Below are 14,794 nucleotides of genomic sequence, written 5' to 3' on the forward strand. Positions count from 1 at the left end.
ATTGCACAACAATGTGGCACAATTTTCCATCTGCAAGATCTTGTGCGTGAAATTTGTGAAATCGGAATTTATATTGGGAGGGAATGCTACTTTAATAACCCCAAAGAGATTGCAATGGGCACTAGAGCCAATTTGCCAAAGTACTCTTAGAAAGAAGAAAATCAGAATGCAAAACTCGAGAGAAAATAAAACATCTGTGAGGTTATTTATTCCTTTGGCAGCAGTGAATGGCAGCTAATGCAGAAAAACTGTATAGATGTATGATATGTTTGAGATGGGGTTTATTGCTGATTAGGAGAGTATGAAATTATTCAACATTTTATGATTCTCTCTAAGATATATGAAGAAATTCAGAGAAAATCGTTGATTACCTACGGCGATCCTTAAATATTGAGAGTGTGGGTGATGCAATGGATAGTTCATCACATCAGAGTAACCCACCTGTTTGTTGGACTGTTGCATTGTACCTAGTGGCAGCACTAAAAAAAAGGAAATTATATCTGAACTTGATGTCTTAACTGATACTTGAACTTTTGCATGCATTTTTATCTAAATGCTTGAAGAAGTAGATATGTGGTTGTACTATGTATACTTTTTATTTGGACTTTTAGGGGGTGCAATTGATTATGAAATAGAGAGTGAAGTTGAAATAGAGGAAAAGGAGCAATAGGAATTCCTTAATTTGGCCTTGTACCAAACAGGAGAAGATAAATATTATTCAACTGATCTCTTATTATTTTGCAAAATAATAATCTCAATGACAACCACATGCCACCAATAAAAACGTAGAAGTATTCACATTTCTCGATGTTCTCGGGCAATGTCACTGATATGAGAGCATTATAAGTCAATCAACTCATCCTTTTCAAGCCATTGTACAATTACAACCCAAAACTGCAAAATTGCTTCAGTCAGGATTACTTAGAAGGATTTGTAAAAAAGTTGTTTATTTACCATTAGACCTCAAAGAAAATGTTGAAGCTCTACGAGTAGGGCGTAAACTAAATAAATATTTTACTCTGTTAGTCAACAGAGTACCAAAATAGACAAAAGAAATTGTCAAGAACTCTTTGACTTCAACAAAGTAGTTGAGGTTCTACTATAGCTCAAAGAGCACAATGAATACCACAAAGACAAACATTGGCAACAACATAAAACGCTACCAAAATATATGAAAACACACCATAAACTGGTCAATTTGACCATGTTGATCCTAACATTATGGATAGCATGCATCTGCACGTTACATTCAAGAGACCTTACCTTTCATCTATACATTGCTTTCTTCGCACCCCCGGTTATTCTCATTTATCTAATATGCTTCTTGATTTTGAATTGCATTAAATAAATAGGCAGATGCTTTGCAATTTGGCAAGCGCTGGAAAGCCTAGCCTAGGTGTTAGGGAGAATTCTCAGAAATGTTCCAATTCCCTTCTACCTTAGAGAGTGCCTGCTCTTTTTTCTGGACTTTAGGACTTTTAATTTCTAATCTGGAGAGAGTGAGATCTTTTTCCCACTCTCTCATGTATTTTCTGTGATTTGGGCTCTCTGTTTCTTTTGACTTTGGAGTCTGACAAACTCCATAGGTATCATCTTTACATTGTGACACACAGCACCTACAGTGCAGTTGCACAGGGAAGTCTCTTAGATTTGCAAAATGGACCCGGTCTTCTTTTTTCGCCATTTCTTGTTTGAACAGTCCTTTTTGAGATTTACTCTGCGCGCCAAACCAGGTTTGGTCCCTTTGTTCATTTAGTCTTTGGCGGGAGTCACGAGTGAAGCCTGCCTCTGGCTTCAGCGTGTCTAGCAGGGCAGGAAGCAAGGGAGGTGCCTGAAACTCCCTGTGCTTAGTCTCCTTGGTGTCAGGAATGCACCCAAGGGTGATTGACTGGAGGGCTGTCCTCTTAGGACAGCCACCCTGCTGTGTGAGTGACAGCTAGGCTGTGAATGAATGGGAGACACCTGCCTAAAAAGCAAGGCTTTTGGCTTGGAAGGCAGAGTCAACCACTGGAGAAAGGAATCCGAAGAAGAACTTCGAAGAGACACCTGCTGCAACTCCTGGACCGTTGGTTTGCCCAGTGAAGCCCTGCTGCTGTGCTGAAGCTCTGAATTCGTCTTGACTAGAGAAGCCCTGCAAGGATGACTTCTCCCCTTGGGTTGGTGGGACCAATCGACCCCAAGACGAGCTCATCTGTAAATCCCCTCGGAGCTGGCTGTACTTCCATTGCTGCTGCAGGAACCGATTGCCAGGGGGAAGAACACCAGAATCGAGTGTGTCGTCTTTAAGTCAGACCCGAGCTTCAGGAAGTTCCTCTGGACTCCCATGAAGCAGGACTGACCAAGCCTGAGCCACCTCAACAGAGAGCTGTGCCCCAGATGCGAGGAAAGTCTAGAGTGGTATCCGAGAGACCGGAGTGGTGCTATTTGCTATAGACGCAAGGAGCTGAAACCGCAAAGTGCAGCAGATTTGAAGTGTTCCCATCGCTGCCGCTGACCTTCAATTTTGAGTGCAGGAGTACCCAGACGTCCTCCCTCTTGTCCCCACGACTGAGGGATAGGAACAACAGGATCTGCAGACCTACACAGGAACAGAAGCCAGCTGGAACCCATTTCACCTAACCAAAGGTACTGTAAACTAAGGGGACTTACCTCTTGTTGTGTAGCCTTACTTGTTCTCAATTGAGACTTGTCTTGGTTGCTTTTGCAGAGTTGCTTGCAGCTTTTACCCTCACAAGCCTCCCAGATTGTGGCCATACAGTGATTCTATTTTTCTACAAAGATTTCTAAAACATTGTGCAAGACTTTTACTTACCTGCAAGAAATGCTTCAGCTCACCTAGACATTTGCTCAATTAACATTGGCTGGCCTGGCTTCCTGAAAGACTCTTCTAAGCTCTGACTTTGTGCTTTACCTTTCCTCCTATATATAGCCATTCCACAATGGATTGGGGGAGGGCTGGCACCCAAAAACATGTAACATGAGTGGAGGCTTCACATTTGCTGATAGCACAAATAACGTTTGCAAGAAATTGGCTGGACATTGCACTTTCAGGATCAACTTAGTTCTGCTATTAACACGTTTGATCAACCAGGGTCTTTATTTGAAATGTCCTTCAGGTCAAAGCCTAGCATTTCTCTTCCAACCAGGCCACAATCAATATACATTCAAGGCCCACCAGGGATAGAGCTGTGTTATTCCCTAGCATTTTGTGTGTGCATTTCTGACGTGCGTACACCTTTCCGTTTTGTTCCTGTAATGTGGCACTGACCTCTGCCAGGCAGTCTTTTCACACGCTGCAACATGTAAACACCCCCCTCTCTGCCATATTCATGTCACCAGATCAAATCCAAGACTTTATGCTGTTCCCTGAAGCCCTGTGCATGCACGAGAGACTTCGAGCTGGCGTGGTTACTGACTAGGACTAGTTGGGGACATATGGTAGCCCTGGCAGAGCCCCGGCTCGGGAGAAGTTTTTGGAGACTGCCAGAGATCTGCCCCAGCTAGCCCCGGCCCACTTAAAGCCCTGTGACTACTCCACCTGGGTACCACTTTCTCCAGAAGCATGCAGCGAGTTGAAATGGTGGCTCCAACACATAGAGGGATGGAACAGAAGGGGAAGTTTTGCTTCCGCCCTGAGTCTTGTCTTAGAATCAGATGTCAGCCTCAGCAGGTGGGGAGTGAGCTATGTTGGGGTTTCCAAAGGAAGTCCATCACATGAGGATTCTGGCAGGTACATGAATTCTTTAGAGATGCTTGTAGGGTCCTGTGCAGTACAAATGGACAGCCAGTCAGCGGTTTGTTATATCAATAAACAAGGTGGTACAAAAATCCAAAGACCTTTCAGAACTGGCACTGACCTTTTGGGATTTATGTCGGCCCCGGCAATTGAAGGTTCAAGCTGACTTTATTCCGAATTGTCCAATGTGTTTTCGTACTGGTGCTCTCAACATTGGCTGGATCCTGCAGACTGGCATTTATCAACAGCTGTGTTTCACACCCTTCCAAATATATGGGGTCCTTTTAGGATATATCTCTTTGCACCTCTTTGCATCCCAACTCAATGCCCAACTTCCGGTGTTCTTCGGTTGGAAACTAGACCCGGAAGCATTGGGACAGATGTGTTTCTTCATCCACAGGTCCAGGGAGTCATGTACACCATGCTTCACATGGTAGCATAATGAGCAGACATGGTGTTTACCACACCATAATAGCCCACACAGGCCCGGTACCTGCTGGTAGATGTTCTTTGGATACTCTTGATCGATTATTGCAAGCCTAGTGGTTGCTTCAAAGAATGTGGTTTCAAAGCTTAGAAATATGTATAAGAAGAGCCTCTGTGCCAATTCTTAGAATACTGATTAGTCCTAGGAATTGACAGACAGTCATGATTCTATTAATGGCAGAGAGATAAGTATTATCCCACCCTTAAATTCACCCTATGCCTAAGCTATCACCTTCTCTCTCCTGCTTTAGATTCGGGGGAATCAAGAGGGGCAGATGTTTTACTAGGTCACTGGAACTGGGACAAGGTCAGTTCATCGTCATTTGACTCAGCCACGGGAGGTCCACTGCAGTGCAGGAAAGGGCAAGATGTATTGGAGACTGAGAGACCTCAGGAACATCATTTCACCAAAATGCCTGGGGTAGTGGAAGTGACATCACATGACCCTTGACCCCTGATGACATCACATGAAGTGATGTAATTTGACCCCACCCCGAAGTGACATCACAGTAAGCGATGGAACACGACTGTTTACCACTTGACAAAACAGCAAGTGGCATTACATAGCATTGTTTCTAAGTACACTATGAAAAATATGGTTACACAATCACTGTAACAACAACTAAACTAAAACAACTCAGAATCGTACAATGCCGCGCAAACGACCCACCCAGAGGGAAAGAAGAGAAGAAAGAACAAACACCCCGAAACTTCAACTAAGAACCGCAACAACAGAACACACCCCCACAGACAGGTTCAAAGATCGGACCAACACTGAAAGAAGAGACAAATCCCTTTACCTAACTCCATACCTCACTGAGACCTACTCACCAGATCAAAACAACGTGACGCCAAAACCAACTACACTGAACAACCTACCAACATCACGAAGAATGACAAACTCCACCAGATACAACATGCGCACAACTGAAGCGATAACACCATACATCACCAAAGCAAGAAGAACCCCCAACCCACAACCATGTCCCCTGGAAGAGGAACCAGATGAAAACAAAAACCCTAGGCTAAACCTAGAAGTACTACTTGAGAACGCTGACAACCCGAAACCTGCTCCTGAACAAGATCAGAAAACGACCCTAACAAAAAAAGGCAAACCAAGCTACACCTCTAAACTCCACTGCAATCTAATAAATGCAAGATCCATGTCAAAACACTCTACAGAGATCTTCGACCTACTCGACGACAACGGCATCGACATCCTCTTCATCACAGAAACTTGGCTGGACGACAACTACAAAATCACTCCAAAGCTGCCTCCCAGCAAACTTTAAATGCCTTCAAATAAACAGGAAAAACAGAAAAGGAGGAGGCATCGCAATAGCATTTAAAGAGCAGCTAACAATAAGAACAGACGAACCACTCAACATCCCCAACTGCGAGTCCATGGTCATACACCTAACAACTAGCCCAAAAACCAACATAACATTCATCCTGGTGTACAGACCCCCAACTTATGATGCATTCTTCGTCGACAACTTCATAGAAGCCATAACCAACATAGCCATCAACCACGAACACCTAATCATACTGGGGGATTTCAACATCTTGTTCGAAGACAGTCATGCCAACTCCCAAAACTCACTGATTGAACAACTCGCCACCATGAAACTACGACAACTAGTAAAAGGGGCAACTCACTCGGCAGGACACACCTTGGACGCAATATTCGCAGAGGAAAAACTCATCACCATGGCACCGCCGATACAAATACTGTGGAGTGACCATCTCATCATCCCATTCGTAATCACTCTGCCTACTCAAGTCTACATCCAACCTCCCAAACTCACAGCCGCCACAAAAAGAAACTGGAAAGACGTCAAAAAAGGCAACCTATTCGAACAACTGGAGTTAACCAAGCCCTCAACAACAGAACTAGACCTAGCTGACCTAGACGGGAAAGCGGAGATACTACACAAATGGATTGCAGATACAATCGACAAGATGGCCCCAGAAAAACCATTCACACCATCAAAAAAAAGAGCAATGGCAAAATGGTTTACCCCACTACTAAGCACCATGAAAAAGGAGAACAAAAAGATGGAAACTGAATGGAGGAAAGATTACAATCCAGACAAAAAAACAATGTTCCAGAAGCACATTCGCGCATACAAGAAGGAAATTCAAAAGGCAAAGAGAAAGCATTATGATGACAGAATCACAAATGCCACCAACACACAAAAAGAAATGTTCCGTATCATTAAAGAAATGAGAAACCCACCAGGCTGTGACAACACCCCAACCCCCTCGGAGAAACTATGCAACAACCTTGCAGACCACTTCAAAAAGAAGATCAATGACATCCGATAAACCATCCAACAGAGACCAACCAGCAGTGACTTACAACCAAACGAACCCAAATCAGAACCGCAGCACAAACTCAATAACTACCCTCAAATATCAGCAGAGGCATTCGCAATGCTAATAAAACACAGCAAGAAAGCGGGCTCACCGATGGATCCCTGCCCCCCGGACATCTACAAATCAATCCTCGGACAAGGAACACCAGCAGAATACTTCAGAAACCTTCTAAATCTATCACTGGCAACAGGGACAGTACCAAGGATCTTCAAATCGGCTTACATCAAACCACTTCTGAAAAACACAAGCGGGGACGTAGATGACCTCTCCAACTACAGACCAATCTCCAACATCCCCTACCCAGCCAAACTCCTCGAAACCTACGTATACAAACTAACCCAAGAATACGTTGAAGAACACCACCTGCTAGACCAAGCTCAAGTCGGCTTCAGACCCACAAGAGGTACAGAAACAGCACTACTATCCATCTGGGATGACCTAAAAACAAACGCAGACTCCAACACAACATCTGCCCTTATCCTGCTCGACCTCTCAGCAGCCTTCGACACAGTTAGCCATGACACCCTAACCAAAAGACTAGAAGACATAGGCATAACAGACACAGCGCTACGCTGGACTAAATCATTCCTAGCAGACAGAACTGAAACCGTCTGGATCAAACCCTTCAAATCCACCCCACGAGTCAACGACTGTGGAGTACCACAAGGATCCTCACTATCTCCATTGTACTTCAACATCTACCAAACCCCTGTATCAGAATCTTCAAGAAACGCAACATCAAATGCTACAACTATGCAGACGACACTCAAATCATCTACAAGATCGAAGACACCCAAGCCGATCATTGAAACCTAACCGACTGTCTAAAAGAAGTCTTCAACTGGATGAATGCCAACAACCTGAAAATCAACCCAGGAAAAACAGAAATCATGATCATATCCAAAGACCAAGAGAAGGAAACCGCCATCCCGTGGCCAACGGAAATGGGATCTATACCATCACCATCTAAGGTAGTAAAAAATCTGGGCGTCCTGATGGACAACACCCTAACCTTAGAACCGCAAATAAACGCAACAGTCAAGAAATGCTTCTTCCTCCTCCACACGGCAAGAAAAATACTACCTTTCCTCTCCTTCACACACAAAACACTCACCATCGTCGGCCTCATCATGTCAAGTATCGACTATGCAAACAGCCTCTACCTCGGTATACCGGAATACCTACTGAAGAAGCTACAACGGATCCAAAACACTGCAGCCAGACTACTCCTCAAACTATCCAGAAGAGACCACATCACCCCGGCCCTAAAAACACTACACTGGCTCCCAGTAAAACAGCGTATCATCTTCAAAACAATGTGCATAACGCACAGGGCAATCAGCGGACAAGGAGCCGAATTCCTACAAAAAAAAATAACAATCTACAAGCCAACGAGACCACTCAGGTCAACCAACGAAATCCGACTGGAACAAAAACCTTACATCAAGAAGAAACTCGGAGGCACCGCTTTCTACCACTTAGCCGCGAAAACCTGGAACAACATCCCAAAATTGATAAGGAACACCAAAGGCCACCTTAAATTCAGAAAATTACTAAAAACCTACCTCTTCAACACCGGAGACTAAAACCGAAACAACAATAAGACAAACGAATCATCAAAAAAGGACAGTGACAAACCGCTAGAACCGACAGAAGTACCCTGGGCACCAGCAGGGCTGACGCTGGACACAGGGGTCCACCCGCGAGACCCAGAGAAACGGATACAACTACTCCAGCCAACCCTTACCATCCCCCATCGCCCTCACAGCCACAACTAGGTCCCACGAGGCTGTGGAACAGACAAGATACCACCAATCACCACACAACCGGGTGTATGGACAATAGCAGCGGCGCTAGTCATGTGGAGGGGGGGAGGAGCATGCAAGGTTATTAAGGGAGCGGGCGGAGGGGACAGATAGATCCTCAAACGGCCTCGAATGGAAAATCGGGCACGTACCTCCTGAGGCTCAGGGTGTACAAGCATCCCATCGGGTAAGATTACACGAGCCCAACCGGTTTCAGTCCAGGATAGAGATGACTAACGAATACCATTAACTATTTCCTTCTCTGCATACACTTCTCAAACTCCAAACCAAACACAACCACAAACCTCTAGCGCAGCAAACCGCATGAACTTCACTACACTGCAACAACAAAACAAAAAAACACATAGACTCGCACATCAGCACACGACAACTACCGGCCGCATACACCCCAGGCCCAGCCGACGGAACCACCGGGCTGAGGCTGCCAACAGCACATCACTGCAATCTTGCACTTTTCCAGCCTCCACCCACTAACCCACCATCCCCCCCTCTTTCAGAGCCGCCAGAGCGCCAGGGGACCACTCCGGTGGTGATAGTGCGCGGTACAAATGACCTTTAACATTAACATTAACATTAACAAGAATGAATCACCATATGTATCCGCAGAAGAAAACATGCTATAACTGCAACTTGCGGAAAAGGAAAATACATAGTCCGAAATGGATGCTTATTCTACTTTAAGTGCTTTTTGAAGGATTTTGCCTGCATTGTAAATTTGAGGTAATTAAGAACAGACTAAAATCAGTGACTCACCCCCTGAAGTGTGCCTGAATTAAACCTTTAATGAGTCTAGCAATTATTGTATAGAATTCCAGAAAGACAAATTTGTCATTCCTATTTTTTCTTATTTCGGGTCACTGCTCAAAGAGTTACACTTGTGGAACCCCCTGTTTTTTTAAGAAGCCTGAACAAGAAAGCCAGCCACTCTAGAAACAAATAGCCACATGGCCTTGGCCACAGACCAGGAGCTTCAATTTGTTAAAAAAAAAAAGTTGTTACATTTTTTTAGGTACCCCTAAAAAAATGTAACTACTTTTTTTTACAGGGGTAGCAAGGGAGACCTCAGGAGTCACAAGGGCGACCCATGACAACCCCTAAATGACATCCCTGAGAGACCTATGGTACAAATTGGACATAGTTTGAAAGAGTACAGCGGAGGAGCTTGGACTAAAGGGTGCTCGGAGCAGTAGTTTCTGTTTTTTTCTGTAAATGTCTACTTTTCTTGCTTGTATAAAATAAACATGAACCGCTCCTTTAACAGACTCACACCTGCATGTAAAATCTTACAAATAACAGCCATTGCGCCTGACATGAAGACTAGACCAATTCAAAGCAATCAATGGAAAAAGAGAGAGAGAGGAAACAGGGAGATAATAATGTCATTCTTACTGTAGACCAAGTAACAGAGTTTCACCATACAAACCTGGGGTGTCATAATAGAGAATCGAAGGTCACGGCTCTTACTGGGTGCGTGGTACATCGGTAAGGCACTGTTGGATGTGCTTTCCCGACATCTGGAGTGCTGCAAAAATGGGCGAAATAAAAATCATGATTTACCATCAGTGGTTTCCAATGACTCTGAGGAGCCTGCATTGACATACTCTGCATCAGGGAACACAGGATCAGCTAGGACTAAATAGGCAAGGCGATAAGCCACGTAGTGATAATGTTTACACAAAAAATATGGGCGGATCATGTTCTGGGTGAAGCGAACCAGAAAAAGTGAATGCAAAAGTGTTTACTGGCTCTTTTTCTGATCTGCTTCAGGTTCCTACATTTGTCGTGCGGAGATGAGGAGCGGGTGGACATGCCATGTCTGACCTCCACAGACAAATACGGCACAGATCTTCATTTTGGCGGTAATGCCATGTATTACTATGGAATCTGCCTGAAACTACCACCTGGTAAAATCAGGCAGATTGTATAGGAATCCATTGCAACCCCCCCCCCCCCCACACCCCCAGTCGTACTTGCTTGAAGCATTTACATTTTCCACCAAAATAGTGGAAAGGTGAGTAGTAACTAAGGCATTTTTGCCTCTATTAAAAAATGTATTTTGCACAGAGGCGACCTTTTGAATTTAAGTGCAAACAGAAGTGGTCCCCCTCAATGAAAATGATGTCCCACATTAAAATGACCCCCAAGGAGTCATAGATTGTTGCTCTAAAGATTTGTGCATGCAGGCATGCTTTATGTGCAATTGCCTCTCTGCACGTATCAGCAAATGTGTGAATTTCTTGCACATTGTGCAAGGGGATGAAGCTGGGCATCAGGGCTAAGGGATATGCAGATTTCACCCAAGTGCAACAATGCAGTACCCACTTCAGCAGTGTAAATAGAACATCTCTTTGGTACTGGGCAAATAACCATTCTAATTTTAAGAAGCAGAGTCTAGAGACTTGTGAATGTGTCTGCTCCAATTGCAGCAGGGAAAGGTGAGTGGGTGGGTGAGTGAGAGAAATGATTGAGATAGCGCACGCTGTGAGGCCCTTCCTTGGCGCTGGTGTTTATAGCCCATGTGGGAGAGAACAGGAGAGCTGAGCTGTGGAAGAGAACAGATTTCAAACGTCTGTGACAGCAAAGAAGGTTAGGCGCTGCACAGGGGTCAAGAGACAGCCTACTCTAGTGCATGGGGCCTCAGACACTGAAGACGCTTCTCCCTTCAATGGAGCATAGAAAGTAGGAGTTTGGCTGAGGTCCTAAGAGTGTTGTTCTGGATCTTTTGCATAAGGTAGGAGGGAGCAATGGCGTAGCAGGCTGCGTGGACTAGGCAGAGGGGTTTAAAGAGAATCCGATCTCAGAGCCAGCGAGGGGGGGAGGCCCAGGCTTCAGAGATGTGATGTTTCTTAGAGAGATTGTCTATGAGGTGGACAGGGGTATTCTGGACTAGTTGCAGCTTGTGGATGGAGGAGTTGGGAAAGCTAGCAAAGTGGGAGTTGCTATATTCCAATTGAGAGTTGACTGGGGCTATAGATACTATGCAAATGAGACTAGAGGGAATGAAAGGGAGGATGAATTTCAGTTTCTTCAAATTGAAAATGTATTTACTTTATTTATAGGTTATTTGTAAGGCGCCTTTACAACAAATGGTTTTTCGAGGCACAACAAGACAAAAAGGGTGAGGACAAGGGAGAAGATAACAATAAAGGTACTACTAGGCCTTGTGACATTATGATTGTGCAAGTGCAGTAACAAGAAGTGCGAGAGAGAGTCTGAGGAGGGCCGGTAGGGTGAAAAGGGAAGTGAAGGGTAAAGAGGAGAGACTACAAGAGAAAGGGGACAGTGGAGGAGGGGGGCCACAGGGGATAGGCAGGTGGGCAAGTGCCACGGAATTGCATGGATGCACAGGGTCAGGGCCCACATGCTAAATGCGAGGAGAGGGGTGGACTGGGTGGGGGGTCTGGTGCCCTGTAGAACTCAGAGGGAACCAGGCAGCCAGTCATTACGGCAACAGGGGGAGTTAGCAGGGGAGGGGGAGAGGGAAGAAATAAGAGAAAAGGAGGGTCTTGAGGAGCTTTCAGAACTTAAGGATATCTAGCTGAAGCCTGAGAGGGGCAGGGAGGCCCTTCCAGGGGGAGGCCCCTGTGGAGAGAGATCTACCCCCTTCTCTGCTTAGAGAACTGTTTGATCTGCAGAGTGTTGGAGCTAGAAGACCAAAGGGTTCTAGCAGGCAGGTATTTAGGAAGAGAGAGTTGGATGTAGCGGTGTCCCATGCTCCAGAAAGCTTTGTAGATGATGCAGAGAGTTTTGAACTTGTTCCTAGCAGCAACCAGGAGCCAGTGGAGAGATTTTAGGGCTGGAGAGATGCAGTCCTTGGGCTTCAGGCCAAGGATAAGTCTTGCAGTCCTATGCTGGATTAGTTGAAGGGACCAAAGGCATTCATGAAGGAAGATTGAGGAAGAGGCTGTTTTAGTTGTCCACCCTAGGGAGGACCAGAGCTCTGGAGACGTGGAGCTTCTGGGGGGAAGGTGAGGAAAGGGAGAATGCCTCTGAGGAGGTGTAGCTGAAAGTGGGCCTTCTTTGCAAGGTCTGCAATGGGAGGAGAGAAGGAGAGACAATAGCACAAGGGCAACCTTCGGGGCTTTGAATCAAGACCACGCAGAGAAACAGAGGTTTGAATCCTAGATCCGCACTTAGAAACCGAACTCAGGTATTAAGCGCGTTATAAAATAGATAAACAAAAACATAAAAATTGCATATTTTTCCATTTTGCTGTAGAGGCTGATTTCATCTAAATGCCCAGTGTTCTGAACAGGGAGGGTAAGACGGGAAGAGAAGATAGGAATGAGGGGAGAGTAAGAACAAGGGGATGAAAGGAAGAACACTTGGGGCTCAAGTGTCATGATTTCTGTTTCAGTTTGGTCGAACTTATGCCAGATGGAAGAAATGCATTCATGAATACATTTCAAACAGGATTCCAGAGTGTGAACTTGGGCAGGGAAGTAAGAGATGTGAAGGTAGATTTGCAAGTCTTCTGCCTACGGATGATATGACAACAAACAGAAAAGGAGACACATATCTAAGTTAAGGAGGTGTACACCGCTGATGAGAGAGGAGATGGGGCAGTATGCATGCCACAGTGGATTTGCTTTGTTCTGTCCAAGAGAAAGGAAACAAACTAGCTGATAGGTGAGATGTCTGCATGGGTGACAGAGCTTCGATGATCAAGCAGAATACCATGGTCTACTGTGTTGAAGGCATTGCATTGGTCTTACAGGCACAGATGGATTGGCTTGCCTTTATCTGCCGCCATCATTGTGTCATCCTAGAGGGAGAAGAGGGGTGCATCTTTCCCATGTCCAAGTTGGAACCAGGTTGTAGATCACCTAGGAAACATTGGCTCAAGAGGAAATCCTGAAGTTGTTGAGTGGCTCGAAACCCCAGGAATTTTGATGCCTGGGAATGGATAAGGATGCGATGAATCCTTTTGAGGAAACTGAACCTATACTGGATCTTTTGAGGTGGGGCAGAATACAACGTGTTTGAAGCTGGAAGTGAGTTCACCTTAATTAAAGGAGTTACCGATGTTAAAGAGGTAGTTGTCAAAAAGTTCAGGAAATAGCAGGAAAACTGAAGGGGCATGGGATCCGCTGTTGAAGCAGTGGATTTGATGGAGGCGAGCCTATGAGAAAAACTGGAATCCGAAGTGGTGGATGGTCAAATGAAAGGTGAACGGTGAAAGGAGGCTAACAGAGAGAGTTAAAGAAAACAGGGACAAAGATAATCAAGCTGACAATATGGGTCTTATTTACACAGGGACATGACTTTATGTTGGAGATTTTCCTCTCACAAAAGGTTGGCGATCTTTATTCACATTTATTGAGAAGGGTGGCCATGTTGGGTGGCCCATTTGTGATTGCTATAGTGTGTCTCATCTCAAAGTGGAACTTACATTTTTTTATCTACAAAAAGGATTAGACAGAACTAATTTTTGCTTGCTCAGCCTGTTTGAGCTTTATCCTCCATTTAGCTTCTAAGGCACTATCCTTGGCTTTGGATTTTTTCAGTATATCTGAAAATCAATGGCAATTTTAGTTTTGGATTGGCACCATTTCCTGTAACGACTGCAGAGCAGGCTTCTGATACCTGTGGTTTGAATATTATAACACACACCAGGTGGAAGGATGCATGTCTAAACTGCATAGATCTATTAATGAGTTGAGTCACTAACAGCTTTCACTTGAGGTGTGATTTTGTCTAGTTGCATCTGCAGTAAGTATATCATGTTAATTTCATTTTACTATTGAAAGGAGTCAGGAAAAAGAACAGTGGCAGTGCGCATTCTAAAGCACTAGAGAATGCACAACCTCTAAGCACTGGATGAAGTACCCTGGGCACAGTGGGCTGCATCCCCTTTGATGACCATACTTTGTGTGCATTTGCCCTATGGTGTACCTCAACAGACAGCAGATAGAATGTCACTTGCCCCTGCAATGCTTTATATGTCATGATGGTCAGATCTTGATTCAGGCAGAAAAATACTGATCATCAGTGCAGGTCGTTTAAGGGGGGATAGGAGGAAGGCACTATGCGGAGACCTGTTAACCCTGTCACTTCAGTGTTAGGCGCATGCATGTCTTTGCATTGAGCTTGTATTAATAGTCCAAGTCAATTATAATGATGTGTGGATCAATGATTCCCGGTCTACAGATGACATCAGAGAGCGAAACACTCAGATTCTACAAAGATAAAGTTATCCATCCCAAACCATTGTGGCATAATGTGATTGCTTTTTAATGGTCTCATCGTAAAACACCTCGAGATGGCACACTGGTATGAAGAGGTTGCACTTGCATTATTTTGGACTTTTCTAACAAATCAGCAGTTTTAGCCTGTTGGCCACCATCCAGATCGATGGTAACTGTGT

General features: G+C 44.8%; 1 protein-coding gene across 7 annotated transcripts in view; it reads right to left on the reverse strand.

Annotated features, from left to right (window-relative positions):
- The window catches only part of LOC138525572 (uncharacterized), a 1,145,196-nt gene that overhangs the window by 210,997 nt on the left and 919,405 nt on the right, over window positions 1-14,794 (reverse strand). For all 7 annotated transcript variants that reach the window (XM_069635615.1, XM_069635611.1, XM_069635616.1 and 4 more), the window contains one exon: window positions 9,851-9,949. In XM_069635615.1, the coding sequence (XP_069491716.1) occupies window positions 9,851-9,949 (99 nt within the window). The remainder of the gene's footprint in view (window positions 1-9,850; window positions 9,950-14,794) is intronic.

This window comes from Ambystoma mexicanum, chromosome 7p (genome assembly GCF_040938575.1).
Source record: "Ambystoma mexicanum isolate Mex_15411 chromosome 7p, UKY_AmexF1_1, whole genome shotgun sequence".
In the NCBI taxonomy this organism is placed as follows: domain Eukaryota; kingdom Metazoa; phylum Chordata; class Amphibia; order Caudata; family Ambystomatidae; genus Ambystoma; species Ambystoma mexicanum.